Source organism: Nerophis lumbriciformis, linkage group LG01 (genome assembly GCF_033978685.3).
Source record: "Nerophis lumbriciformis linkage group LG01, RoL_Nlum_v2.1, whole genome shotgun sequence".
Lineage (NCBI taxonomy): Eukaryota > Metazoa > Chordata > Actinopteri > Syngnathiformes > Syngnathidae > Nerophis > Nerophis lumbriciformis.
This window is the reverse complement of record NC_084548.2, coordinates 40,825,536-40,852,983: the sequence shown is the minus strand read 5'-3', so window position 1 is coordinate 40,852,983 and position 27,448 is coordinate 40,825,536. Positions and strand designations below refer to the sequence as shown.

Genomic DNA, 27,448 nt, shown 5'->3' with positions numbered 1-27,448 from the left:
ACAGGTTTAATGCCTATTATGAACTTTTATATTATAACAAAAGATAACAAAATTTAACAACATTCAACTCAATGTCTTGTCAGTTACATCCATGTACAACACTTGTCTTTTTTTCTTTTTTGTTTTATAAATGTTATTCCTCCTCCAGAATGGTCACCATCTGGAAAGAAAACTATAGTTACCTTTTAATTACTCAGCAACTTACATCACTTGATCACAAGTTTGGAACTTTAATGTCAAGATTTTTTAATCTTGAATTGGCAGACATGGTACAATAAAATGTCTGATTATTTTCCGTGGCTGATTTGCAAATCAAGCTCTGGCTCACCTGTCAACAGGAGTGCTCCACACTTCATGTACTGTACTTGCAGCCTAATATATATTTGGATTTTTTTTCCTCAACAACCAATGACAGAAAAAACTACACAAGTCTACAGTGACAGTCATAGGTCAAGGTAAAGTAAAGGTTGGTACACACAGATCTTCTAAATGTGAATTGTGAATTATATTTATATAGCGCTTTTCTCTAGTGACTCAAAGCGCTTTTACATAGTGAAACCCAATATCTAAGTTACATTTTTAAACCAGTGTGGGTGGCACTGGGAGCAAGTGGGTAAAGTGTCTTGCCCAAGTACACAATGGCAGTGACTAGGATGGCGGAAACGGGGATCGAACCTGGAACCCTCAAGTTGCTGGCACGGCCGCTCTACCAACCGAGCTAATGTTTTATCTGTTACAGAACTCACACAAAGATAAAATCCGATAATGCAGCACACAACACACACGACGACACTGTCCCATCACCCATTCATACTCGAGTCCTCTAAGCCAGAAATTTCTCGTGAACAAATATAATGTAACAAAATCAAAGAACCACAACAACAACTGGGAAGACAGGCAATATACAATTGAAGAAGACATATGGGAAAAGGGAATGATGGTGGTTTTGGGACTATTTTGACAGAAAAATCCCAAACTAAAAAGAAAATTCTGGAAAGAAATATTGGAGACGGCATAATATGAATTTTAAAATCTAATCTGCGAGCTCGAGGGGCGTACGTTCTCAACAAAGTAGCCACAATGCTTTTTTTTTTAAGCAACTTTCAGTACAGCGATGACTCAGGAGGCGTCGGCTTTTCTCACAGACATAAAAGGGTTCAAGTCCAATATTTACGACCGTTGGCCCTCGATACGTTTTGGAGCCAATTATCGGGACAAATTCACTCTTAACCACAGGACAGTCTTATAAGACAAAGTAATCAGGCGGTTACAATATTAGTTTGGAAGTGGGAAAATTGTGACAAAAACAAGCCAATTGTCCTCGTGTGTTTAATATAGGGGTGTAACAATTAATCGATTGATTTATATTCCGAAATGTCAAGTATATCAATCTGTGCTCGGCACTTAATGAAAATTACGTTAAACGCCAAGTCTGTATGATCATCTGTGGCGTCATCAAAACAAAAATGGAGGAAACCTAGGGTGGTCAAAAAAGGACATACCAAATGTAAACGCCACAAGAAAAGTTTGAATACAACAACTTTCAGCTACATCACTATTGTACAAGCCACAACAAATAAAAAAGGACAATAATATAAAGCCGCAACTTAACTTTAAACCACAAAAGATTCGACGAACAAAACAGAAGTTCGCCGACGGACCAGTTTGAGACGGAAGGTTAAAAAAAGTGTAATAAAAAGTTATTTATGACTGACAAGTTGGATTGTAGCTGAGATAGGCTCCAGCGCCCCCCGCGACCCCGAAGGGAATAAGCGGTAGAAAATGGATGGATGGATGGAAGTTGGGCACACTTTACTTACGTTTCCAACTTTGCTCATTACACTCTCTGTCCCTTGGTCGGTGTGTCGCCGAAACTTGTTGGCTGTCACTTCCGCTATGTCTTTATAATGTTTTGTGTTTATTAAAATGAGTAGTAACAGGTCAAACCACTGCTAATTTAATCTGAAAATATTTGGTTGCCTCTAATTTCTCAGGTAAACCTACAGAAAATTCAACCTCAAGAGATGTTGGTTGCACTTTATTTTTTATATTAACATTTCATTATTTTTATGTTGAAAAACAACAACAAAAGTAGCAGGTAAATCTAATGTACTTTTATTGAAAATTCATTGAATGTTAAAAATGAGAACGAAAAGTGCTTCCTCTTGTTAATGCAACATCAAGTGTTGGTTGCGCTTTATTCAAATAAAATGTGACTGCATTGGTTATTAATCAATGTTTACTTGCTTGTTTGTATCCATAATTTATTCATACCTAATTCACCTACAAAAATAACAGGAATAAAAGGAAACTTCACCTGCAGTATCCAGTATTTATTTCACAGTCACACCAGTTGATTTTTTTGGTAATAAGTTACTGAATCGATTTCAACTCAATGAATTGTTTCAGATGTATCGTTCTAAAAAAAAAAAAAATATCGTCCCTTAATCATATTGGCAACGACAAATTCTCAATCAAAACAAATTGTTACACCCATAGTGTGTACCCTACTTTAGGATACATCCAACACAAAGTAGCAGCCTATCAATTTGAACAACTCTGACCTGAAAGGACTCGTCACTTTTTTGGAGAGCAGACCTTGGCCTGATGGGCTTGTAAGACAGCAAAGGCCTCGTCCACCTGTTTCAAAAGGAAAGAAGAAAGAATTATTTAATTAAAAAAAAAGAAGCACTTTAAATATCTTATGTAGACTTAAACAATTTGAACTTTTGCCTTTGAGTGAAGGGACTCTGGCGTCTCCAGCATGTGTAGGAGCTCTGAGTTGTCGATCTCCAGGAGCATTCCAGTGATTTTTCCAGCCACGGCTGGATGACGGGAATGGATCAGAGGGTAAAGACGCTCCCCTGTCACGGCACAGATGGAAAACGCAACAAGTGGAAAATGATTGCTTCTCGGATAGTTCACCCTTCCATTAGTACTTAAAGACTCTGCTATACCCCCAGTGATTACACTTTAAAAACACATACGGTCTTTACAAATGACATGACAACAAATGCAAAGTAATCATACCAAGAAGCTGCTTCTGGTCCACAAGTGGTGCTGCAGCCAACATTGAGGCAGTTAGGGACTCATTACCTTGAGTGTGCACTGGATGCTCCATTACAGGAACAACCTAAGAAAATATTTCTATAACCTTGAATCTTTACAACAGGCTTAAGTAGAGAAGTAGAGCTGTGGGGATTATTCTAGTAACGTCATCTAGCACTGGGTAGTGCACAATGGAGTACCTGGAGTCTGGTCATGGGTGTAGGCACAGTGATAACTTGCTGAGGGTTCCGCACTACAGAGGAGTACTTAAATTGGCTGCTCCTTGACACGCCGGACATGTCGGCTCGCCCTCCCGCAGTCTGGGTTCCGATGTTACCTACACAAGAAAACGATGTGTGTGCATGAGTGACTCTACCGTAAACGTACTAGGAAAAGCTGAAAGTTACTTGTCTTTTGTGTGGAACTGATGATCCGTGGAGCCTGAGTGGAAGCCTGTCTGACTGTCGCAATGGGTGTTGAGCCGCGCCGAGGAGCATAGCCGCCAACGTAGTGGGTCGCGTACGGCCCTAAAAAAATATGTAGAGTTTGAACACATCATTTTGGTAACAAACCCTAACTTGCCAAATTCACCCTGAACTCTCGGCGACTGTCCTGTCCAGCGAGGCACTGATCTCATGTTGCTGACAGCATTGTGGTCGTAGAAGTTGCGGGTCGGCGGCTGCAAAGTACATACTCGTTAAAACAGCAAAACAATGTATTCCTTTGACATGCTTGCTTAGCAATCAGTTAAAGGGACTGTTTGCGACCTTTAAGCAGATGCTTAGAAGGCACTAACTTACAAATGTGTTTTAAGCATTATATATCTTCCTCTTATGGCTTTCAGCATGTACGAACGTAACTACGCCCATACGTAACACGGGAAAGGGCATTAGCTTTGTGTGTTAGCTAACGATAGCTATCATCCAATGTATATTTCATCATAACAACATGACTGCAAATTGTTAGTTGCTTCTTTGGGACTGTTTTTGTGTGTGCATGTGCACATCTGGCGAGACAGCGATGAGCGACAAGCCTGAACGCCTAACAAATTCCTCAAACCGACAAGCAATTTGTATTCAATACAATTGTATATAGACACTTTTATATTATATAAGTTGTGTTAATTCACTAATGGTACCATAAGCTAGCCGGTGGTGTTTTTGTTATCTTTTTTGGTTGAAAAATGGAACTAAGAATAAATAAAAGTGTAGCATACCTGCGGCACGGTCATATAGTAGCTGGTCTGATGGTACGAGTCAATGATGGGACTGGTCATGCTTCTCAAGGTGGCCAGTCTCTGCATGTACTTATTGGTAAGGATAGCTTTACGCTCCTCCCTTCGCTGAGCCAGTGCCACATAGAGGGGCTTTGTTGCGATAATTCTTCCGTTCATCTCGGTCACTGCTTTTGTCGCTTCCTCCGGAGAAGAAAAGCAGACAAAGCCAAAGCCTTTGCTTTGGGAGCCATCGGTCATAACCTGCAGGTGGTCAGAGATGTCAGCAAAGCGCAAGTAAAACCAACGATCCCTTTGAGACCTTGTGTTGGCATGGCAATCTACTCTAACACTTGATTCCAAGTGAGAAAAAAGAAAAACTTTATATTGTGCTTCCTTTGCCCACGCTACCTTTGCACTTGTTATAGTGCCGTAGGGTGAGAACTCCTTTCTGAGTCTTTCATCATCTATGCTGTCGTCCAAGTTCTTCACATACAGATTAACACCCTGAAAGACAGAGGAATATTGTGTAATAATTGTGATGCAACAGCCAGATGGAACTCACCACTACAAATACAGTAACATCTAAAAGGTGATTATTAAGATTATTTAACATTTGTACTTGTCAAAACATCCAGCTGGACCAAATCCTAAGAAGTGTAACATTGTTAGGAACAAAAATAGCAGCCGTCATACAATGCAGCGGCACCTGGTATCGCTGAATGCGGTCCTGTTTGATCTGGTCAAACCTGCGCTTCAGCTCGCTCTGGCGCTCCAGCCGCTTCTGAGCCCGCCCGACATAGAGAAGTTTCCCATGAAAATCCTTGCCATTCATCTCGTCGACTGCCTAAAAGCCGGAACATCGGCATGTCAACACACTTTTCACCAGTCCAAGTTGAATCCATCGTCATCTCACCAGTTAAAGGTTTCTATGCAAAGTCAAAACATGCTCATACACGCCACAAAAAATTCCTACATTTTAAACTACTGCAAATGTCTTTTGTACATCGTGTTTTTCTCCATATAATTGGAAAAAGCCAATTTGTTAAATTCATGCAACATTATACATTTTGTGAATGCGTTGGATACCATTGACTTCTGTTCTTTGACTGTGATGCAAGTTGAGTTTTAAGATAGGCCGGATCTCAGGGTTTCCCCTAAACTGCCAAGATACCTGTGGCGGTCGGGGTGTGGTCACCATGAGGTCATCGAGTAATTAAATGTATGATTTTCTTTAAAAAGGCTAAAAAAAAAGTCACATACATAAAAAAAAAAAAAATGTTATAAATTAATATTAACATTTTTTTTAATCGTTTTGACATATTTTCAATTGTTGCTGCTTTTTGTACAATGTACTTTGTTGAGATTTTTAAGTGTTTACAGACTTAATGAATTAAAAACAAAAAAAACAACTAGCAACAATTCAAGCATCTTCTTCTGGTATTATAAAGTGTACTCGTGTTTAGAGACTTAACTTCTGTCCCTTGATGGCCCTGACGAAAGAGGCGAGCTGCAGCAAGCATGACATCACACTTGCTTGCCGCTTTTGCTCTTGTTCGACTTTCTCTTCTTAAAAGCCGCCACTATCCTCTTAATATTTGCACATTTTGTAGATGACTGTCTGCAGGTATATATGCAATATATATATAAAAAATCACGTCCACATCACAGACATGCTGACAACGCTCGGTTTTCAGTAGCACGGTTTTTGGTGATCAAAGTATTTTTGGCATTCTCTCGATGAGCTTCAAGAGGTAGTCACCTGAAATGGTTTTCACTTGACAGGTGTGCTTGAAGCTCATTGAGAGAATGCCAAGAGGGTGCAAAGCAGTAATCAGAGCAAAGGGTGGCTACTTTGAAGAAACTATAATATAAAACATGTTTTCAGTTATTTCACCTTTTTTTGTTAAGTACATAACTCCACATGTGTTCATTTATAGTTTTGATGCCTTCAGTGACAATATACAATGTAAATAGTCATGAAAATAAAGAAAACATATTAAATGAGAAGGTGTGTCCAAACGTTTGGCCTGTACTGTATTTTATATACTTATATATATACATACATATATATATATATATATATATATATATATATATTGTAACATCCAGCTAATGCTTATGTTCAAGATGTGGCGGTAATTAAAATGCTGTGGCGGCGTTCCACATTCAATTACATTAAGGGGAATTTATACCTAAATTATACCCAAATTAACACCTAACTGGCTCTCACTGTACACAGAACACATGAACATAAATATACAATATAAAATAGAACAATTAAATGAAGCAGTAATTTAAAAAAAGACAATCATTTCTTACTTGTGGTTGTCTTGCACACGCAAAGAGAGACAAAGACAAGTTTATTGAGAGAAAGAAGTCTGAGCACTTAAATTATCACATCATAGTAGACCATTTCACACATTCAAAGATAAATCTTAATCTGTGATTATCGCAGTGTTTGGCTTGGACCGGCCGGGCATGTAACCAATGTTGATTTCAGAACTTTTTACGATGTATACAGTACTACCTTCACCATTTACTTTTGTTTTGCCTATCTTACGTTTGAGAGACATATTGAATAGGGGGTGGGTGGGGATGAGGCTACTAAACATGTTACACTCCGAGAACAAGCCAGAAACAGGCATGCTAATAGCTAAGCTAACCGCTAAGCTCGCTTAAACAACACCAATAAATAAGTGCTTGGTGATGTTTAAGCTTAGACGGAACCAAGTTGCAGTAAAAAGCAAGCAAATAATTACAGGAAATTAATAAGTTGATTAGTAAGAGTCAGGAGAGAGGATAATATAACAGTAACTGTTGGTGTGTCAGAATTGTTACAGTTAGTACAAGACACAGAAGAGGAGGGCCGTAGTCCTCCTCCAGGCCAGGCCCCCTTCGACTGAGTCTCCACCCCGTCACTCATGTTGTAGTTTTTAACACTTTCATATCGAGTCTACTGGCAGAGATAAGAACTATAAGCTACACAGAGGATTTTATCATGCATATGCATGTATGAGCCAGTCTGCCCCACAACAAGAGGTTAGCGAAAAAGAAGGAACATATTGACAACAACTTTGAACTACAACAGAATAAAAATGGCGGACTTGCGCAAAGCTTTTTGGGTAAACATCTATCATATACAGTGCAGGCTTCGAATTTTAACTTTTTAAGGTCAAGGCAAGTGTTCACTTAAAGGAGGGCTCATATTTTAGAGCACCAAGGCAAACATTATTATATATATTAATGTTTGCCTGACTATAGATAAACGTTATCCATATATTTATAGACAAATATTAGTTTTTTTTATTCTTTAATATCAACTTGTCAGCATTTTGTCATGCCTTTATCTCCATTTCTACATTTTGATAAAGAAAGGTTTTTTTTTAATTTAAGTTATGTACATTTATATCAGAATCAGAATCAGAATCAGAATCAGCTTTATTGTCATTACGCAAGGTAACGAGATTGAGGCCATTCCATACAGTGCGATGTGTGCATGCTAGAAAAACAATGTGCAAATATATAAAAATATAAAAAATGTAGAAGTGCAATGAATATGGTATATGTACATGTACATGCTGTATCGGGACAGATCCATTAAGAGTGTGAGCAGAAATATGTCGTATACCGGTAGTAATTAACAATACACAATAAAACATTACCAAAATGATGTGTCACATGGTGTTTACTTTTTGATATCAAAATAAAACACAAAGCAGTTTGGCTAATGAAGATGAAGTCTAATAAACAAACTTTGTTCTTCTCCAACGCCTCCCTAGTGTTTCAGTACAACAGTTTGGCCAACAAAAAAAAACCTGGAGTGATACCTCTCATATCGAATAAACAATCTTCACTGCCCGCGTTCAATTCGATGAGATGACAAAACATTTTAGCTGGTATTGATGTTATTTGAACACTGATACAGTTTGCAGTTAAATAAAAGAGGAGCGAACATTCAAGTAAACAAAGTAAAGACTTTATAAACAAATTGTGACAAGTTCATGACACGTCGCTTGCTGCAAAACATCAAATAGTTTTCTCCTTCGCTGTATACTTTTAGTATCTCCAATATTGTCCACACCTGTCTCCATCTAAACACAGCAGTGCACTGTCGTTGGTCCGCCATGATTATCAAGCCAAACACCGCTAGTGCGCATGCGACTGACTTCGTGTTGCCGAAAATGCATGACGGTTTTTCGGTAATTAAAAAATTAAACGGTATTACTAATCGTTGGGAATTTTATCGCAAATTATCATTATACCGTTTACCGTTACATCCCTCGTCCATTAACAAGTAAAAATCAAGGGCGGTCACGGCATGTTCTTGCCGCAAATATTGGTCAATTGTTTGGGCATTACGGCGAAAGACGAGGGCGGTCGCGGCACTTGCCGCAATCGCGCTGTTTAAATTAGAGCCCTGACAGTGCATCCGGAAATTATTCACAGCGCTTTACTTTTTCACATTTTGTTTAAAAATGTCATACATTTATTTTTGTCCTCAAAATTCTACAGTCAATAACCCATAATGACAGTGTGAAAATGATATTTTTTTTAAATTTTGCTGCGATGAGGTGGCGATTTGTCCGCCCGAATGCAGGTGAGATAGGCTCCAGCACCACCCGCGACCCCGGAAGGGACAAGCGGTAGAAAATGGATGGATGGATATTAAAAATCAAAGACAAATTACGGAGACATCCTGGATGAAAACCAACGCTTCCCATCCAACCTGATGGAGCTTGAGAGTTGCTGCAAAGAGGAATGAGCATAACTGCCTAAAGATAGATGTGCCAAGTTTGTGGCATTGTATTCAAACATACAGTACTCGAAGCTGTAATTGCTGCTAAACGTGCATCAACAAAGTATTGAGCAAAGGACGTGAATACTTATGTACATGTTGGGGGTGTAACTATTGATCAATATATTGATTTATATTCCTAAATTTCAAGGATATCAATTTGTGCTTGGTAAGGTTGGTATTAGTATAGTACCGCGATACTAATGAATCATATTTGGTACTATACCGCCTCTAAAAAGTACCGGTCTCCCACCCGTCATTGTCACCGTCACGTAGTGTTATACAGACGAGCATGTTCGGCAGTGCTGAATCACGGAGTACTTACAGACAATGTGTGTAGACAGAAAAGGGAGAACGGACAAATTTTGGCTTATTAACTAAAGATAAAGGTGAAGTTATAACACTGAAACGCCCTCAGGAAGAGGTACTTTACGACATGGCTAGGTAGCTAGCGGATAATGTCTCTCCGCAGTCAGCAGTGTTGTAACTACTTCTAGACCACTAATCCTTGTCTCCATGGAGGCAAATCAAGTACATTTATTTCAAGTATCATCTCTGTAGGACGAGTGGTAGCTATACATACTACAAACTCCGTTTCCATATGAGTTGGGAAATTGTGCTAGATGTAAATATAAACGGAATACAATGATCTGCAAATCCTTTTCAACTCATATTCAATTGAATGCACTACAAAGACAAGATATTTGATGTTCAAACTCAAACTATTTTTTTTTGCAAATAATAATTAACTTAGAATTTGGCTGCAACACGTGCCAAAGTAGTTGGGAAAGGGCATGTTCACCACTGTGTTACATCACCTTTTCTTTTAACAACACTCAATAAACGATTGGGAACTGAGGAAACTAATTGTTGAAGCTTTGAAAGTGGAATTATTTCCCATTCTTGTTTTATGTAGAGCTTCAGTCGTTCAACAGTCCGGGATCTCCGCTGTCGTATTTTACGCTTCATAATGCGCCACACATTTTTGATGGGAGACAGGTCTGGACTGCAGGTGAGCCAGGAAAGTACCCGCACTCTTTTTTTTAACGAAGCCACGCTGTTGTAACACGTGCTCAATGTGGCTTGGCATTGTCTTGCTGAAATAAGCAGGGGCGTCCATGAAAAAGACGACGCTTAGATGGCAGCATATGTTGTTCCAAAACCTGTATGTACCTTTCAGCATTAATGGTGCCTTCACAGATGTGTAAGTTACCCATGCCTTGGGCACTAATGCACCCCTATACCATCACAGATGCTGGCTTTTGAACTTTGCGTCGATAACAGTCTGGATGGATCGCTTCCCCTTTGGTCCGGATGACACGATGTCCAATATTTCCAAAAACAATTTGAAATGTGGACTCGTCAGACGACAGAACACTTTTCCACTGTGCATCAGTCCATCTTAGGTGATCTCGGGCCCAGAGAACCCGGCGGCGTTTCTGGATGTTGTTGATAATTGGCTTTCGCTTTGCATAGTATAGCTTTAACTTGCACTTACAGATGTAGCGACGAACTGTATTTAATGACAGTGGTTTTCTGAAGTGTTCCTGAGCCCATGTGGTGATATCCTTTAGAGATTGATGTCGGTTTTTGATACAGTGCCGTTTGAGGGATCGAAGGTCACGGTCATTCAATGTTGGTTTCCGGCCAAGCCGCTTACGTGGAGTGATTTCTCCAGATTCTCTTAACCTTTTGATGATATTATGGACTGTAGATGTTGAAATCCCTAAATTTCTTGCAATTGCACTTTGAGAAACGTTGTTCTTAAACTGTTTGACTATTTGCTCACGCAGTTGTGGACAAAGGGGTGTACCTCGCCCCATCCTTTTTTGTGAAAGACTGAGCATTTTTTGGGAAGCTGTTTTTATACCCAATCATGGCACCCACCTGTTCCCAATTAGCCTGCACACCTGTGGGATGTTCCAAATAAGTGTTTGATGAGCATTCCTCAACTTTATCAGTATTTATTGCCACCTTTCCCAACTTCTTTGTCACGTGTTCCTGGCATCAGATTCTAAAGTTAATGATTATTTGCAAAAAAAAAAAATGTATCAGTTTGAACATCAAATATGTTGTCTTTGTAGCATATTCAACTGAATATGGGTTGAAAATGATTTGCAAATCATTGTATTCCGTTTATATTTACATCTAACACAATTTCCCAACTCATATGGAAACGGGGTTTGTACACTACACACCGCAGACCACCAATGTCATGACATTGGATGTGTTAAGAATTGTCTATAGTTGACAAAGCCAAGACAAGCTTTCACTATGTCTGACCATCAATCATTGAGACTATCATCTTGACTTTGAACACACCACACAAAAGTGAATGAAGTCATACTTAGTCAACAGCCATCCATACATGTCACACTAAGGGTGGCTGTATGAACAACGCCAACACTGTCATAAATATGTGCCATATAGTGAAACCACACTGAACAACAATGACAAACACATTTTGGGAGAATATTCACACCGCAACACAACATAAACACTACAGAAAAAATTCCCAGAATTCCCTGCAGCACCAACTTTTCCGGGATGCTACAATATAAACAAACGCCATTGGTGGATCGACACCTAACATCCACTGTAATTATACAGGATTACAGGAGCATATCTAGTCTATACTAAGATTATTTCAATATTTTTTAGCATCTTCTTTCAATGTATATTATGTTTATAAACTCAGGAAATATGTCTCTGGACACATGAGGACTTTGAATATGACCAATGTATGATCCTGTAACTACTTGGTATCGGATTGATACCCAAATTTGTGGTATCATCCAAAACTAATGTAAAGAATCAAACAACAGAAGAATATCATCAATCAATCAATCAATCTTTATTTATATAGCCCTAAATCACAAGTGTCTCAAAGGGCTGCACAAGCCACAACGACATCCTCGGTACAAAGCCCACATACGGGCAAGGAAAAACTCACCCCAGTGGGACGTCGATGTGAATGTGAATGAATAACTGATTACATTTTAACCGAAGTGTAGATAGAACATGTTAAAACAGAAAATAACCAGATATTAACAGTAAATTAACAAGTAGATTAATAATTAATTTTCTACCACTTGTCCTTAATAATGTTGACAAAATAGAATGAGAAATGACACAATATGTTACTGCATATGTCAGCAGACTAATTAGGAGCCTACTAACTACTAAAAGACAAGTTGTCTTGTATGTTCACTATTTTATTTAAGGACAAAATTGCAATAAGAAACATATGTTTAATGTACCCTAAGATTTTTTTGTTAAAATACAGCTAATGACGACATTTTTTGTGGTCCCGTTTATTTAGAAAAGTATCGAAATATATGGTATCGGTACCAAAATATTGGTATCGGGACAACACTAGTCCTTGGCAAGTTTGCCTTCCGGAAAATAGGTTTCGATCCAAGATAGTTTTAAAAGGAAATTGATTGGAATGTTGCCTATCGTTCACAATCACTATGAAAGACATGCTGACGGATACATTTTTTTTAATGCATTGGAAATAGTAAATAAAGTATTTGAGCTTCTACACTGAAGCTATTGTTTAGTTTACGTGGTGGGACTTCTTGCACTATCTTACATTTGTGTTACTGTGGTGTTATAACACCTCTATTTTAATATAAAATAATTATATAATACTCAATTTCCCTCTTCAAATCAAGACTCAAAACACACCTATTCCTGACTGCTTATGGGGCGGCATGGTGTAGTGGGTAGAGCAACCGTGCCAGAAACCTGAGGGTTGCAGGTTCGCTCCCCGCCTCTTACCATCCAAAAATCGCTGCCGTTGTGTCCTTGGGCGGGACACTTCACCCTTTGCCCCCGGTGCCACTCACACCGGTGAATTGTATGATGGTGGTGGTCGGAGGGGCCGTTGGCGCAAATTGCAGCCACGCTTCCGTCAGTCTACCCCAGGGCAGCTGTGGCTATGAAAGTAGCTTGCCACCACCAGGTGTGAATGATTGATGGGTTCTACATGTAAAGCGACTTTGGGTACTTAGAAAAGCGCTATATAAATCCCAGTTATTATTATTATTATTATTATTCACTGTAAATTGTATCTTTGTTTTTATCCAATTGATTTTATTGTTTTGTTTTGTGTCCTTAAGTGTCTAAAAATATGTCTTATAAATAAAATGGGTTATTATTTTTATTATAGAATACAGTAAAAACATAATAAACATAAACGGCAGCTCTGCTAGGCCATAGTAACACATGTGTTTGTTTCTGTTGAGAGAGAGAGATCAAAAAACTTAAACTGAATTCAGTTTACTTTTATTGCAGGACACGCAAAGAGGATAGAGTATATTGTGTGCCACACAAGAAGCTGCAGAACAGCAAAGCACAGTTGTTGTACAATATTTGTATACCTGAATATTGTGTGCGTGCGTGTGTGTGTGGTGGGTGGCTGCTTAGTAATACATAATACAAAATGTTTAGTGTTACGATCAAGCCTTGATAAAGATGTTAATTATGTAACCTATGATATTTTAACCTAAATAATGCTTTTGATAATCTGCACATTACGTTGTGTACTTTGTATAGCTGCATTTCATCGATCACAGTTGACGTTAAGGAATACATAATATTTCAGCCTGTCTCTGGCAGGGGATACAAATTCAGGGAGCTATTCATAAGCTTTATAAGGGATGCAACTGCTCCCCTCACCTCCCAGGGGGTGATCAAGGGATGGGTCAAATGCAGAGGACAAATTTCACCACACCTAGTGTGTGTGTGTGTGACAATAATTGGTACTTTAACTTTTAACTTTAACTGCATTAACTTTTATTTTATTTATTTTTTTTCCAAGATGGCGGCGCGCACAGACGCAGCGGCTTACGGCTCTCCATTTCAGTGCTCTTTCTTCCTTCTTTTCTTCATGTTTTTTTTCCTTTTGTGCACCACCTGTACTGCAAACACCCGGTACACCCGCCAGTCACTCTTGGATATCGGTAACTCGCACCAGATATCTGTTTCGAGCGACTTTCACCACGAGCACAACATCCCAGATGACATAGCGAGAGCACAGGGCTCTCCGTGGTTTGTTGTCGGGTCTGGGAGACGGCGTAGACGGAGGAGGGAGAGGAAGCAGAAGCGTGGCCGCAGGTCCGGCGTCTTGCTCAGGCTTAGGAAACAACCCCACAAGCCACCTCTACCGAGCCTGTTCCTCTCTAATGCCAGATCCCTTGTACAGAAGATGGACGACCTGGAGTTACAACTCGCTGGAAACCGCTATGTTCGGGACTGTTGTGCTATGATTATCACTGAAACCTGGCTTCACCCGGAAATACCCGATGCTAGCATGCAGCTAGCCGGACGCACTCTGCTCCGCCGGGACAGAACTAAGGACTCCGGTAAGAGCAGAGGAGGGGGGCTCTGTATCTACGTTCATGAGAACTGGTGCAACAACGGGACAATCACTGAACAGCACTGTTGCCCGGACGTGGAGTACATGTCTGTTAGATGTCGGCCTTTTTTTCTCCCGAGAGAGCTGTCTGTTGTTATCATCACGGCTGTGTATATTCCACCGGACGCCAAAGTAAACACAGCGCTCTCTCTTCTGCTGAACACCGTCAACGAACAGCAGCGGGCCCACCCCGACGGTGTTCATATCATAGCAGGGGATTTTAATAAGGCCAATCTGAAGACTGTACTCCCTAAGTTCTACCAGCACGTGAAGTGTTCTACAAGGGGAAAGAACACCCTGGACCACGTGTATACCAACATAAAGCACGCGTACAGAGCTACACCCCTCCCCCAGCTTGGACAGTCAGACCATCTTTCCCTCCTGCTCTCTCCTACCTACACCCCCATCAGACGCCAGGCCAGGCCTATCACAAAGACTGTTATGACCTGGCCTGACGATGCACTCCCCAAACTTCAGGACTGCTTCCAACACACAGACTGGGACCTCTTCCAACAACAGGAGCTGGAGACAGCCACAGGAACGGTGCTGGACTACATAAAGTTCTGCATCGGGAATGTGACTGTGGAAAAAACCATCCGGGTTTACCCCAACAAGAAACCCTGGATGACCAGCCAGGTCCGCACACTCCTCAGGGCCCGCGACGCAGCCTTCAGGTCAGGGGACAGGGCACTGTACAGTGTTGCTAGAGCCGACCTGAAGAGAGGGATTAAAAAAGCAAAGGCGGACCACAGGAGGTGCATAGAGTCCCATCTGTCCAGCAAAAACTCACGGGAGGTGTGGCGGGGCATTCATGACATCACGAACTTCAGAGGCTGCAATATGACAACTGCGGATCAGAGTGCGACACTGGCAGAGGAGCTTAACTGTTTCTTTGCCCGTTTCGAAACCCCCCAGCAACACTCATCTGCTCCAGCCCTGCCCCCGCCCCCACCGGGCTCCGGCGCCACTCCACTCACTGTACAGGAGCACAGTGTCAGACGAGTGCTCCTGGCTGTGAACCCCAGGAAGGCTACCGGACCAGACGGAGTACCTGGAAAGGTGCTCAGGACGTGCGCCCACCAGCTCGCTCCCCCCCCTCACCAGGATCTTCAACCTCTCCCTGGCTCAGGCAGTCATCCCATCCTGCCTGAAGTCATCTACAATAATCCCGGTGCCGAAGAAGTCTCCCATCACCAGCCTGAATGATTACCGACCAGTGGCCCTCACTCCGGTAATCATGAAGTGCTTCGAGCGACTTGTTCTCCAGCACATCAAGGACCATATCCCTCCAGACTTCGACCCCCACCAGTTCGCATACCGGGCGAACAGGTCCACAGAGGACGCCATCGCTGTTGCTCTCCACTCTGCTCTGAACCACCTGGAGCAGCAGCAGAGCTACGTCCGGATGCTCTCTGTGGACTATAGCTCTGCCTTCAATACAATAATCCCGGACAGACTCTGCAATAAACTGGACACTCTTGGCCTCCCCCCTCTCACAAACGCCTGGATAAGGGACTTCCTAACGGACCGACCCCAGAATGTGAGACTTGGCCCGCACCTCTCATCCTCCCGCACGCTGAGCATCGGCTCCCCACAGGGCTGTGTGCTGAGCCCCCTCCTCTACTGCCTTTACACCCATGACTGCAGTCCGGCCCACAGTGACAACCTTACCGTCAAGTTCGCCGACGATACCACAGTGGTCGGGCTCATCTCCAGGGGTGACGAGGCTGCCTACAGAGAGGAGGTCCTGAAGCTGACGGCCTGGTCTTCGGAGAACAACCTCGCTCTCAACACCAGCAAGACCAGAGAGATCATCGTCGACTTCAGGAGGAGCAGCACCGACCCTGCCCCCCTCTACATCAACGGCGAGCGTGTAGAGAGGGTCCACACCTTCAGGTACCTTGGAGTCCACATCTCTAATGACTTCTCCTGGACAGTCAACACCACATCAATCGTCAAGAAGGCTCAGCAGCGGCTACACTTCCTTAGAGTCCTCGGGAAGTACAACCTGAAGCCTGACCTGCTGCTGACCTTCTACCGCTCGTCCATCGAGAGCCTGCTGACCTACTGTATTACGGTATGGTACGGCAGCTGCACTGCAGCAGACAGGGAGAGGCTGCAAAGAGTGGTCAAGACGGCTCAGAAGATCATCGGCCGCCCTCTCCCCTCTCTGACGGACATCTACACCTCCCGCTGCCTCAACAGAGCCAGTGCCATCATCAAGGACAGCACCCACCCTGGCTCTGACCTGTTCCACCTGCTGCCCTCTGGGAAGCGCTACAGGTGCATTAAAACCAAAACAAACAGGCTAAAGAACAGCTTCTTCCCCAGGGCCATAACCATCCTGAACGGACTGCCCCATTGTCCCTCATAACTGCCTTCTCTTCGGTGCAATAACCCATTCCACCAACCACCCTGTTTTTGTTTTGTTTTTTCATGTATATATTCATTTCACACCATATTGAATGAATGAATGAATGAAATAAGTTTATTTCGGTCATATAATCAACCATCAATATTCATTGCACTTCTACATTTTTTATATTTCTATATATTTGCACATTGTTTTTCTAGCATGCACACATCGCACTGTATGGAATGGCCTCAATCTCGTTACCTTGCGTAATGACAATAAAGCTGATTCTGATTCTGATTTTCTGTTTTTGTTTACTTGTTTATTTTAAATAAACATGCTTCAGGCATTTACCCAAAGTGTTGGCAATTGTACTTGTATTGTAAATGTTGATGCCAATATGTCACTTACTATAAATTAGTATCAGCTCCAAATATCGATTATCGGCCTATTTCACAACTAATCATCTGTATCGGCCCTGAAAAATCCATACCGGTCAAGCTCTACTACTGAGCACTGCTGTAGCTAGTTTTCGAGCGAATTTAGCATTTAAGAACAAAAATTTTGTTTGGAATTACTTCATGGGCCAAAAAAACAAACCGCCATAACACAGACCAAGTTTTTTTCACCTGCAGATAATACAATGCAAACCAAACCACAACTTCAGTGAAAACTTTGAAAACAAAATGTGACACACTACCTTTTGCGCGTCCTCATGGTTAACAAAGTTCACGAAGCCGAAACCACGTGAACAACCTTTTTCATCCTTCATCACACGCACACTGAGAGTCCTCCCTGAGAGCAAGAACAAACAATCATATTTACCCTTCTAAGACTTCAGAGCTAAAGCAACATGCATGTTCCTACCAAATGCAGCAAATACATCTTTTAGATTGTCATCTGTGTAGTCTTCACCAAAGTTTTTAATGTAAACATTGGTGAATTTCATAGCTTTGGTGCCAAACTCCAGCTCTCGGTCCTTGCGGGACTTGAAATGGCCAACAAAACTGTAGAGATGGTAAGTAAGTAAAGTAAGTAGGTACAAGAAAGTAGTGTCATTGTCTTCATTGAAGAAATAAGTCTTTTAGGGCGACGTGGCTCAGAAACTTGAATCCAGTTTCCGCAGTCACATCACTGCCTTTGTGTCGTTGAGCAAGACACTTCATCCACACTGGTATGGGGGACTACAGATGTAAATGAGTAACTATGCAATAATCTGGCTCATTTACAGTCTGTACAGCGGATACTTCATTAATGTGCATTGTCCTGAATAAATAAAGCCAAAGAGGGACACAAAGAGTGATCATAATCAATGTTTTGTTTAATGTCTTTCACTGAGGATGACAACACTGTCTGATGCTTGGTACTTCTCTACGCTTGCACCCAAAGACAATTAACATCTTAAGGAGACCCTAAAGCTGTGGCACGACTGCCGAAGAAAACTGGTCATAGTGATGAAAGGTCCAATCCCAATACACCCACTCACGCACTACCTCTAGCCCTCACTCACTACCACTAGCCCTCACCCACTACTCCTACACCCTCGAAATGAAGCAAAAAGGGGTAGAGCTTTGTAATCTTCCCTAAGAATTGGGACACCACTTGCGACGTCACTGCATAGTTTACGTTCGGGCACGTAAGCAACTATATAGTTTGCGCATACGTCCCACCCTGTACTTTTGCACCAAAATGTATATCATTATGTATTTCAATACTTTAACACTTTTCAAAATAAATGACAACACAAAAATTGTTATTTGCTTCATTTTAACAGGACACTTATGATAAAACTTATGATTAAACATATGTTTCTTATTGCACCAAAAGAACAATATTAGAATTAAAATTAAAATGCGCATTAAACACATGGGCTTTTCCTATTGCACTCAAATAGCAGTTTACAATTATTTTACATATTAGATAAAGCCTGCCATAATCTAGAATTAGGTTAGAATAGAATAGAAAGCTTTATTGACATCGTATTACAAAACCCAAAACCAGTGAAGTTGGCATGTTGTGTAAGTCGTAAATAAAAACAAAATACATTGATTTGCAAATCTTTTTCAACTTATATTCAATTGCAAAGACAAGATACTTAATGTTTGAACTGAGAAACTTAATTTTTTCCCCCCAAATAATCATTAACTTAGAATTTAATGGCAGCAACACATTGCAAAAAAGTTGTCACATGGGGCATTTTTACCATGGTGTTACATCACCTTTCCTTTAACAACACTCAGTAAACGTTTGGGAACTGAGGAGACTAATTTTTGAAGCTTTTCAGGTGGAATTATTTCCCAATTTTTGCTTGATGTACAGCTTAAGTTGTTCAACAAGTCTCTGCTGTCGTATTTTTGGCTTCATAATGCGCCACACATTTTCAATGGGGGACAGGTCTGGACTACAGGCAGGCCAGTCAAGTACCCGCACTCATTCACCACGGAGTTACGCTGTTGTAACACGTGCAGAATGTGGCTTGGCATTGTCTTGCTGAAATAAGCAGATACGTTGCTTGGATGGCAACATATGTTGCTCCAAAACCTGTATGTACCTTTCAGCATTAATGGTGCCTTCACAGATGTGTAAGTTACCCATGCATTGGGCACTAATACACCCCCATACCATCACAGATGCCGGCTTTTGAACTTTGCGCCTATAACAGTCCGGATGGTTCTTTTCCTCTTTGGTCCGGAGGACACGACTTCCACAGTTTCCAAAAACAATTTGAAATGTGGAGTCGTCAGACCAGAGAACACTTTTCCACTTTGTATCAGTCCATCTTAGATGAGCTCAGGCCCAGCGAAGCCAGCGGCGTTTCTGGGTGTTGTTGATAAATGGCTTTGGCTTTGCATAGTAGAGTTTTAACTTGCACTTACAGATGTAGCAACCAACTGTAGTTACTGACAGTGGTTTTCTGAAGTGTTCCTGAGCCCATGTGGAGATATCTTTTACACAGTGATGTCGCTTTTTGATGCAGTACCGCCTGAGGGATCGAAGGTCACGGGCATTCAATGTTGGTTTTCGGCCTGGCAGCTTACGTGCAGTGATTTCTCCAGATTCTCTGGACCTTTTGATGATATTATGGACCGTAGATGGTGAAATCCCTAAATTAAATAGTTTGTTGAGAAATGTTGCTCTTAAACTGTTTGAAAAATTTTCTCACGCATTTGTTCACAAAGTGGTGACCCTCGCCCCATTATTGTTTGTGAATGACTGAGCATTTCATGGAAGCTGCTTTTATACCTAATCATGGCACCCACCTGTTCCATTAGCCTGTTCACACGTGGAATGTTCCAAATAAGTGTTTGATGAGCATTCCTCAACTTCCACTGTCTTTTTTGCCACTTGTGCCAGCTTTTTTGAAACATGTTGAAGGCATCAAATTCCAAATGAGATAATATTTGCAAAAAATAAAGTTTACCAGTTCGAACGTTAAGTATCTTGTGTTTGCAGTGTATTCAATTGGATATAAGTTGAAAAGAATTTGCAAATATCCATATACATTGTATTCTGTTTTTATTTACACAACGTGCCAACTTCACTGGTTTTGGGTTTTGTAAATGCCTCATGATTTATGGTTGCCAATTTTGAGCTCTGCTTTCAGACAAATACAATAATTAATAAACACTGAAAACAAGGCTAGAAATACACAGATAAGACAAGTAGTATGTAAAACACACATTGTTAAAGATAAAACACAAATGAAAAAGTGGGAATTTGTTACGAAATTCACTCAATTTACTTGCATTATTTTACATTACGTGGGCGGTTTGGACTGCTCTAATAATTTTAAACAAGCCAACCAGCTGTATGATTGTCTTGTATCTACTGGGGACATGGGGGAAGCCGTTAACTATATTAACCTGCCACACGTTAAACTCCTTGTGGAGGTCTGAATGCTTTTTATTTAAATGTTTAACTAAGTTTGAAGCAATGGCGGTAATGCAGTATTGACACATTTGGCGAGGCATGTTTTAAAGCAGCGCTCGGAGCACGACACTTCCGTGTTTAAAGCATCACCTTTATTGACAGTTCTGAAGCCCAAAGACCTTCATGTTGTCTTTTACGCACCCTTCTTAACCAGTAGACTTGCTGTTATTTTGTCATTATTCCAGTATTATTATGATTGTATGCGCTCAGTGTGTGCGCTTTGACACACAAATGAGCCAAGACTCAGCTCAGCAACGTCACTGCCGCACAGCACCTACGGGTGTTCTCCAAAGGCAGTAGAACTTTTTAATTAATTAATACCACAGTACTTTATTAGTAGCGGCGTACTGTACAACCCTCTAGTCCCACCATTACACAACAAACCCAATAGCAATAGAATAACGACTAAGATCGTTTTTGGGTTTTTTACATTCATAATGCTTTGGTTGATGAATAAACGAAGAACTACATGGAGAAGAAGCCAACATCTACGACTGTTGTCTCTTGTGAAAACTTTGAATGTATGTAACGTTAATGTTTTTACATTTGCAAGCTTTAAAGTTTTAGTATTTAAGTATTATTATTTAGTATTTTAGCCTAGCGTTAGCTAGCTGGCTAACATTACAAACTAACGTTTCAAACTAACATGTAATATATTATATAACTTATGCAGAAATTGTGCATTTTTCTCTGGCCCCACATGAGCAAGTCAGCATCTGAAATCCCTCACTCTGAAGGGCTAGATTCACACCCCCTCCTCCTATAGGCAAAGAGTCATTGGGACACCACTACCTTCACGGGAAAGCGTAAAATGTAGGGATGGGTCTAAAAAGTAGGGCGAGGGGGTGTATTGGGATTGGGCCTAAGACTGATTATTTTGTCCCCTGTCTGAGCAAAACAGAAAAAATATCTAAAAGTCAGACGCCATCAGTAGTTTACAAGTTCATTCTGCAGTACTCTTGGCCTCCTGTTATCAAGTAAATGACCGTTTCAAAGATGTAACTTCTCAATAACAGGCTTTTTTTACTCACACTTTCCTATCGTTCAGCAGCATTCCGTTCATGGTTTCAATGGCACGGTTTGCAGCTTCCTGAGTCTCAAAGTGAACAAAACCATAGCCTTTCGAACCTTTCTCATCACAAACGACCTACAACAAATACGCTTTAACATTCCGAAATCACCTCCTTACTCAACTTAACACAGGCTGTGCTACCAATCAGCACTTACCTTGCAGGACAAGATATTTCCAAAGGCTGAGAAGGTATCATACAATGCCTTGTTGTCAATAGAATCATCCATGTTCTTGATAAAAATGTTGCCCACACCAGATTTCCTAAGGCCGGGGTCACGTTGAGACCACATTATTCGGATAGGGCGTCCCTTGATGACGTCGTAGTTCATTGTATCCAAAGCACACTCCGCTAAAAGACAAGAAAAGGTTTGAGGAAGATGGCACTGCAATGAGTTAAGTTAAAAAATGCTCCTCCAGCATTATATTTGTCACACAGAAGTCCACAGAGTAAGTTATATTTAGTTGGAAACCACTCGAAAGGACAAGCTCTAATCCCTTTTTATTTTTGGTTTGAGATAGGGCTGGGCAATTACATGATCGTGATTGATGATCGTGACAAATTTTAGGTCAATTACGATGATCAGCATTAACTTGATCAAACATGACGGAAATGTCCGCGAAAACAGCCAATCAAAGTTGACCTTTTCCCCTTTACAACCGGTTGTTAAGGACTACAAAAATAAACAAAAGTGATGTGGAGCAACCAAACAAATGTACAAGGTATGAACACAACAAATGTGTTTAAAATTTGAAAAAGTAAAACCAAAGAGATTATACGAAATACCTAAAAATGAGAGCTAGCTACTGCTGCCTAGCATATTAGCAGTTGCTAATCGACCACGACATCGATATTTTAACTGGAAACTAGCTACTCTGTACTGTTATTAAATATAAGACAAGTAGCAATGATTAACATTGTATGTACTGTAGCCTCATCTGTTGCATCACTGCACAAACACTCAGGATTGTAAAATAGTTCAGTGTAATTTTATATTTGTCTACATTTCTTTTACTGTTGAGTAGAAATTTTAAATATATGTATTTTATTCAATTTGGTTTAATTACTCAGTATGTTAAAATGTTGAATTCATGTAATTAGATTTTAGTATCTATTAATTAAAACGGTCAGGTTAAATGAAATACCCCCCCAAAAAAATCACAATATTTCAGATCAGAGAGTATGAAAAAATAATTGTGATCATTTTTTTTTTGTCATATCCACATATCCATCCTCTGCGACATTAGATACTTTTGGCTGCGAGGTCACCTTAGGGTTGTGCATTACCGCGTTACCTTAGCTGCAAAGTCCATTTTGGGATGTCTTGCTGACCTTTTCAGAGAGAGGGCACTTTTCCATTAATGCTCCTTGCAGCCTCACAGAGACTATGCCCAGAATATTAAAAGACAATGCCAGCCCCACAGTTGGGAAACAGGTAAAAAAATACGGGGGACTGCCAGTTCAAATGTTACAATAAGCACTAGTGAAGCACTGGAAAAACTCACCATCTGATCAAGTATATAATTCTAATTTCTAGTCAAAATATTTCAACAAACTTACTCTCAATTCCCTGAATTGTATTTTTCAGTGAGACATAAGAACTTGTTTTTAGGCAATAGATCTTCTGAGAAAAAAAATATTACTTTTGAGCATCATAAGTCTTATTAGACACAAAACTTCACAATATTAGTAGGTATGGCTATAATTGCTCATTTCAAAATCACCTTTAAGTTTTTAAAGCTTAATATCTTCTTCCAAGAAATCTTACCAAGACAATTTTGACTTGTTCTATTGGCAGATGTTTTTGCTCATTACAAGCAAAAATAACTTGTATAAATTGTTTTCTTACTCTTCTTAGGAGCGGCATTACTTCTAGTGAGGTAATGTAAGCTGCAATTAAATTCCACCACCACACTTAAAATGGGAGATTATAGACTTCCCTAAACAGATAGATATGAGAAAATGTTTTAAATGGAAATGTAAGTAGACCATGAAAATTATGTAACAAAGGGTACTTTACCATCAGCTGGTTGCTGGAAGTTTATGTAGGCATATCCCAAGGATCTCCGGGTGATAATATCACGACAAACACGGATTGACATGATTGGCCCAGCAGGAGAAAATTTCTGGTACAACATGGCTTCTGTAACATCAGGATGCAGGTCCCCAACATACAAAGAGGCGAGGGGATACGTTGGTCCGCTATTGTTCATCTTGGTTGACAGCTTGTTCGAAAAAGAAAGAAGTATAGAAAACAGTTGGGGAGAAAAATTAAATCAGAGTTCATTTTATTTTGCCTTAACAGATGGCACGTGAATATTGGTCGAAGACTGTTTTTATGTAAATTATATTATAAACTACAAATGCATTGATTCTTTTGACTATGCCAGTAAAATAAAGAATATGCCTGACATTGGTTTGAGTTTGAGTTTATTTCGAACATGCATGCATACAACATGATACATCACAATTTCCAGTTCCTCTATTCAACATGTTCGAAAAGGAGTAGGAATAAGCAAAGCTTATTTAATCCTACCCCTTTTCCTATACATAGCAGTTGCTAAAACTATTGTTCACTTCCTGTTCTCAATGTATTCACAATATACTCCATAAGTAATTACAATAAAAAAAAAAAAAAATTATAATTGGTGAAGTAAGTTGTATTTCATATGGTGAGATGAGTAAGATTATCTAGAAAATTAATGGATGGATGAAATAAATTCAGAATGTTTATCATGGTTCTTTGTTTTTTGTAAACACTAAGTTTGAAGAGTTTCTTGAAGTGGATCATATTAGTGCATTATTTTATTTATTTGCTTAATGCATTCCACAATTTAATTCCACATACTGATATGCTGAAGGTCTTAAGTGTTGTTCGTGCGTACAAATGTTTTAAATTACATTTTTCTCTAAGATTATATTTCTCCTCTTTTGTTGAGAAGAATTGTTGTATATTCTTGGGTAGCAGGTTATAGTTTGCTTTGTGTATCATTTTAGCTGTTTGCAAATTCACTATGTCGTGGAATTTCAGTATTTTCAATTCAATGAATAAAGGGTTTGTATGTTCTCTATATCCAACATTATGTATTATTCTAACTGATCTTTTTTGTAACACCGTTAGTGAATGAAGTGTACTTTTGTAGTTATTTCTTCATATTTCTACACAGTAACTCAGATATGGTAACACTAGCAAGCAGTAGAGAATATGAAGTGATTTTTGGTCTAGAACATGTTTTGGTTTATTCATTATTGACGTGTTTCTTGCTACTTTATGTTGTACATTTTTTACATGAGATTTCCAGTTCAATTTATCATCAATCATTATACCGAGACATTTGGTTTAATTTACTCTTTCAATTTCTATTCCGTCTATTTGTATTTGTGTTTGACTTTCTCTTCTACTGTTCCCAAATAGCATTATTTTAGTTTTACTGACATTCAAAGATATTCTGTTTTGTCAAACCATCTTTTTAATTTGTTCATTTCTTCTGTTATTTGTATTAGCTTCTGTGTGTTCTCTCCTGAACAAAACACTGTTGTATCATCCGCGAATAATACTAACTTTAAATCTTTTGTACCGTAACTTTAAAATATAATTTATATAGAGATTGAACAATTTTGATCCTAGTATTGATCCCTGAGGTACACCACAGGATATAGTTAGCGTTGTAGACATGTGTTTGCCTAGCTTCATGTATTTTTTCTTGTTTGTTAAAGAACTTCTAATCCAGTTTAAGACCAGCCCTCTGATGCCATATCGTTCTAGTTTTTTTATTAAAATAGCGCCCCCCGCGACCCCAAAAGGGAATAAGCGGTAGAAAATGGATGGATGGATATTGTGATTAATTGTGTCAAATGCTTTAGTTAGATCTATTGATGGTGGCAAAATAAGTCTATACCAGTTAAGTTATAAGAAAGTGGTACGCAAACATGGTGGTCTAGTGGTATTTCTGAGTCTGGAGAACTGGGATTGGGATTTTAGTTGGAACATGTCGGTGTGACGTTTGTCCATGCTTGGTGCAATCGTATGTGCACAATATTATTTTGTTGTTGTTTTACTTATAGCTTTAGAGGCAGCCGGTTGCATCAGCTCCTTTTACTGTTTTTTATGTCCTTTGTTGTTTCCCTCTTGTTTTCATGTGTTTTTAGCCTTGTGTGTGTACTTTTTGTATCTGCACTGCAACCACATCTTTTCCCCATTGTGGGATGAATCAAGTCGATCCTATCCTATGTGCTTAATTACCATCCCTGCATGGGTATTTTCTGGGTACTGCAACTTCTCACATCCCAAAATACTGCATGTTAGGTTATTAAAGATTTGAACTTGTCCAAAGGTGTGAATGTGAATGGTTGTTTGGATATATGTGCCCCGTGAATGACTAGTGACCTCGCGAGGGTGTAAGCTGCCATTTCGCCGAGAGTCAGTTGGGATAGGCTCCAGCTAGCTCACCCATAACCCTAAAGAGATGTATATAAAATGGAGGAAATATAATACATTGCGTGGAGACAATTTGCTGACTATACAAATATACACATTTTCTGTATGCATTGTGATGTTAATTTGCAGTTCCATAGCACAATTAAGAGTGTGTAATATTTATATATATATTTATTTATTTTTTGGTGTGTGTGGCTACAACTAACAATGTCCCTCTTTTTTTATATATGAAAATAGGTTAAACAAATTAGAAAATGTATTTTGGCACAAGTTTTGCAATAGTTTTAACTTGCATTCATTTAACTGTTTGCAACTAGGGCAGCTGAGACGAGTAATGTTCAATGTAAAGTAAAAAAAAACTTAGTATAGTTAGTATTTACAGATAAAGTAGAATACTGGCAGGCTGTTTGGATAACATAATTAATAATGTTACAATCTTTACACGGGATTGGATTAAAAATGTGATAATACAAAATATCGCTCGACATTTCCAAACAGCGTCATCACGAGCTAACAACATTTGCCTACATACATACATTTCCTAACACTTCACAGTAACGTGGTTTTGGGATCTCTAAATCACCACATAAATAGATGAAATCACAAAGAGTGCTGTTACTTACAGCTTTTAAATAGCCACAATGTTGAAATGCGTAGGGAAGTTTAGTGTAGAGAAAATGCTGGGCGATCTCATCTCACAAAGATGTGTTTAATTGCCGCCAAGGAACACCTGCATCATTAATTCGCGCACCTTAACTGGTGGAACACTCCGCCATAGGAAGTAGTCCCCTAACCGGATGGCTTTAAGCTTGCCCTCTGGCGGACATTTTGTGCAAAAACAACATCTTCAGGTGTCTTTGTCCACAAAATGACAACAATAGGTTATCTTAAACGAATCTTTATTTCACTGAATGGTCTTTGACACGTTCCTATTTATTACATGTATAGTGAAACTAGAATGGTTTTAAGATACATAACACAAAGCTAGAATTACACCGACCATTGTTTATCTCCAAGTCATCATTGCTTTTTAGACCTATTCTAAAGTTTCACAACCACGTGTGTGCACTGGGTAATAGACTGTTACAGAAGCAAAATTTTAGCCATAAGACTTGTCAGTAAAAACAAAGCAAGTAGATACCAGATATACAGACAGGCTTCGTTCCACATTCACTA

At 39.8% G+C, this 27,448-nt stretch overlaps 1 protein-coding gene across 1 annotated transcript; it reads right to left on the bottom strand.

Annotated features, from left to right (window-relative positions):
* Positions 1–16: 16 nt before the first annotated feature.
* Positions 17–27,052, bottom strand: LOC133620148 (embryonic polyadenylate-binding protein-like). The gene is made up of 16 exons (XM_061981413.2): positions 26,896–27,052; positions 23,855–24,059; positions 21,992–22,185; positions 21,796–21,911; positions 17,702–17,841; positions 17,535–17,629; positions 4,971–5,108; positions 4,673–4,768; positions 4,265–4,525; positions 3,640–3,727; positions 3,456–3,575; positions 3,249–3,385; positions 3,031–3,133; positions 2,734–2,864; positions 2,565–2,640; positions 17–160 (listed from the first exon to the last, which is right to left on the bottom strand). The coding sequence occupies exons 2-15, from the start codon at positions 24,045–24,047 to the stop codon at positions 2,578–2,580; spliced, it is 1,875 nt and encodes a 624-aa protein (XP_061837397.1). The 5' UTR covers positions 24,048–24,059; positions 26,896–27,052; the 3' UTR covers positions 17–160; positions 2,565–2,577.
* Between the last annotated feature and the right edge of the window lie 396 nt (positions 27,053–27,448).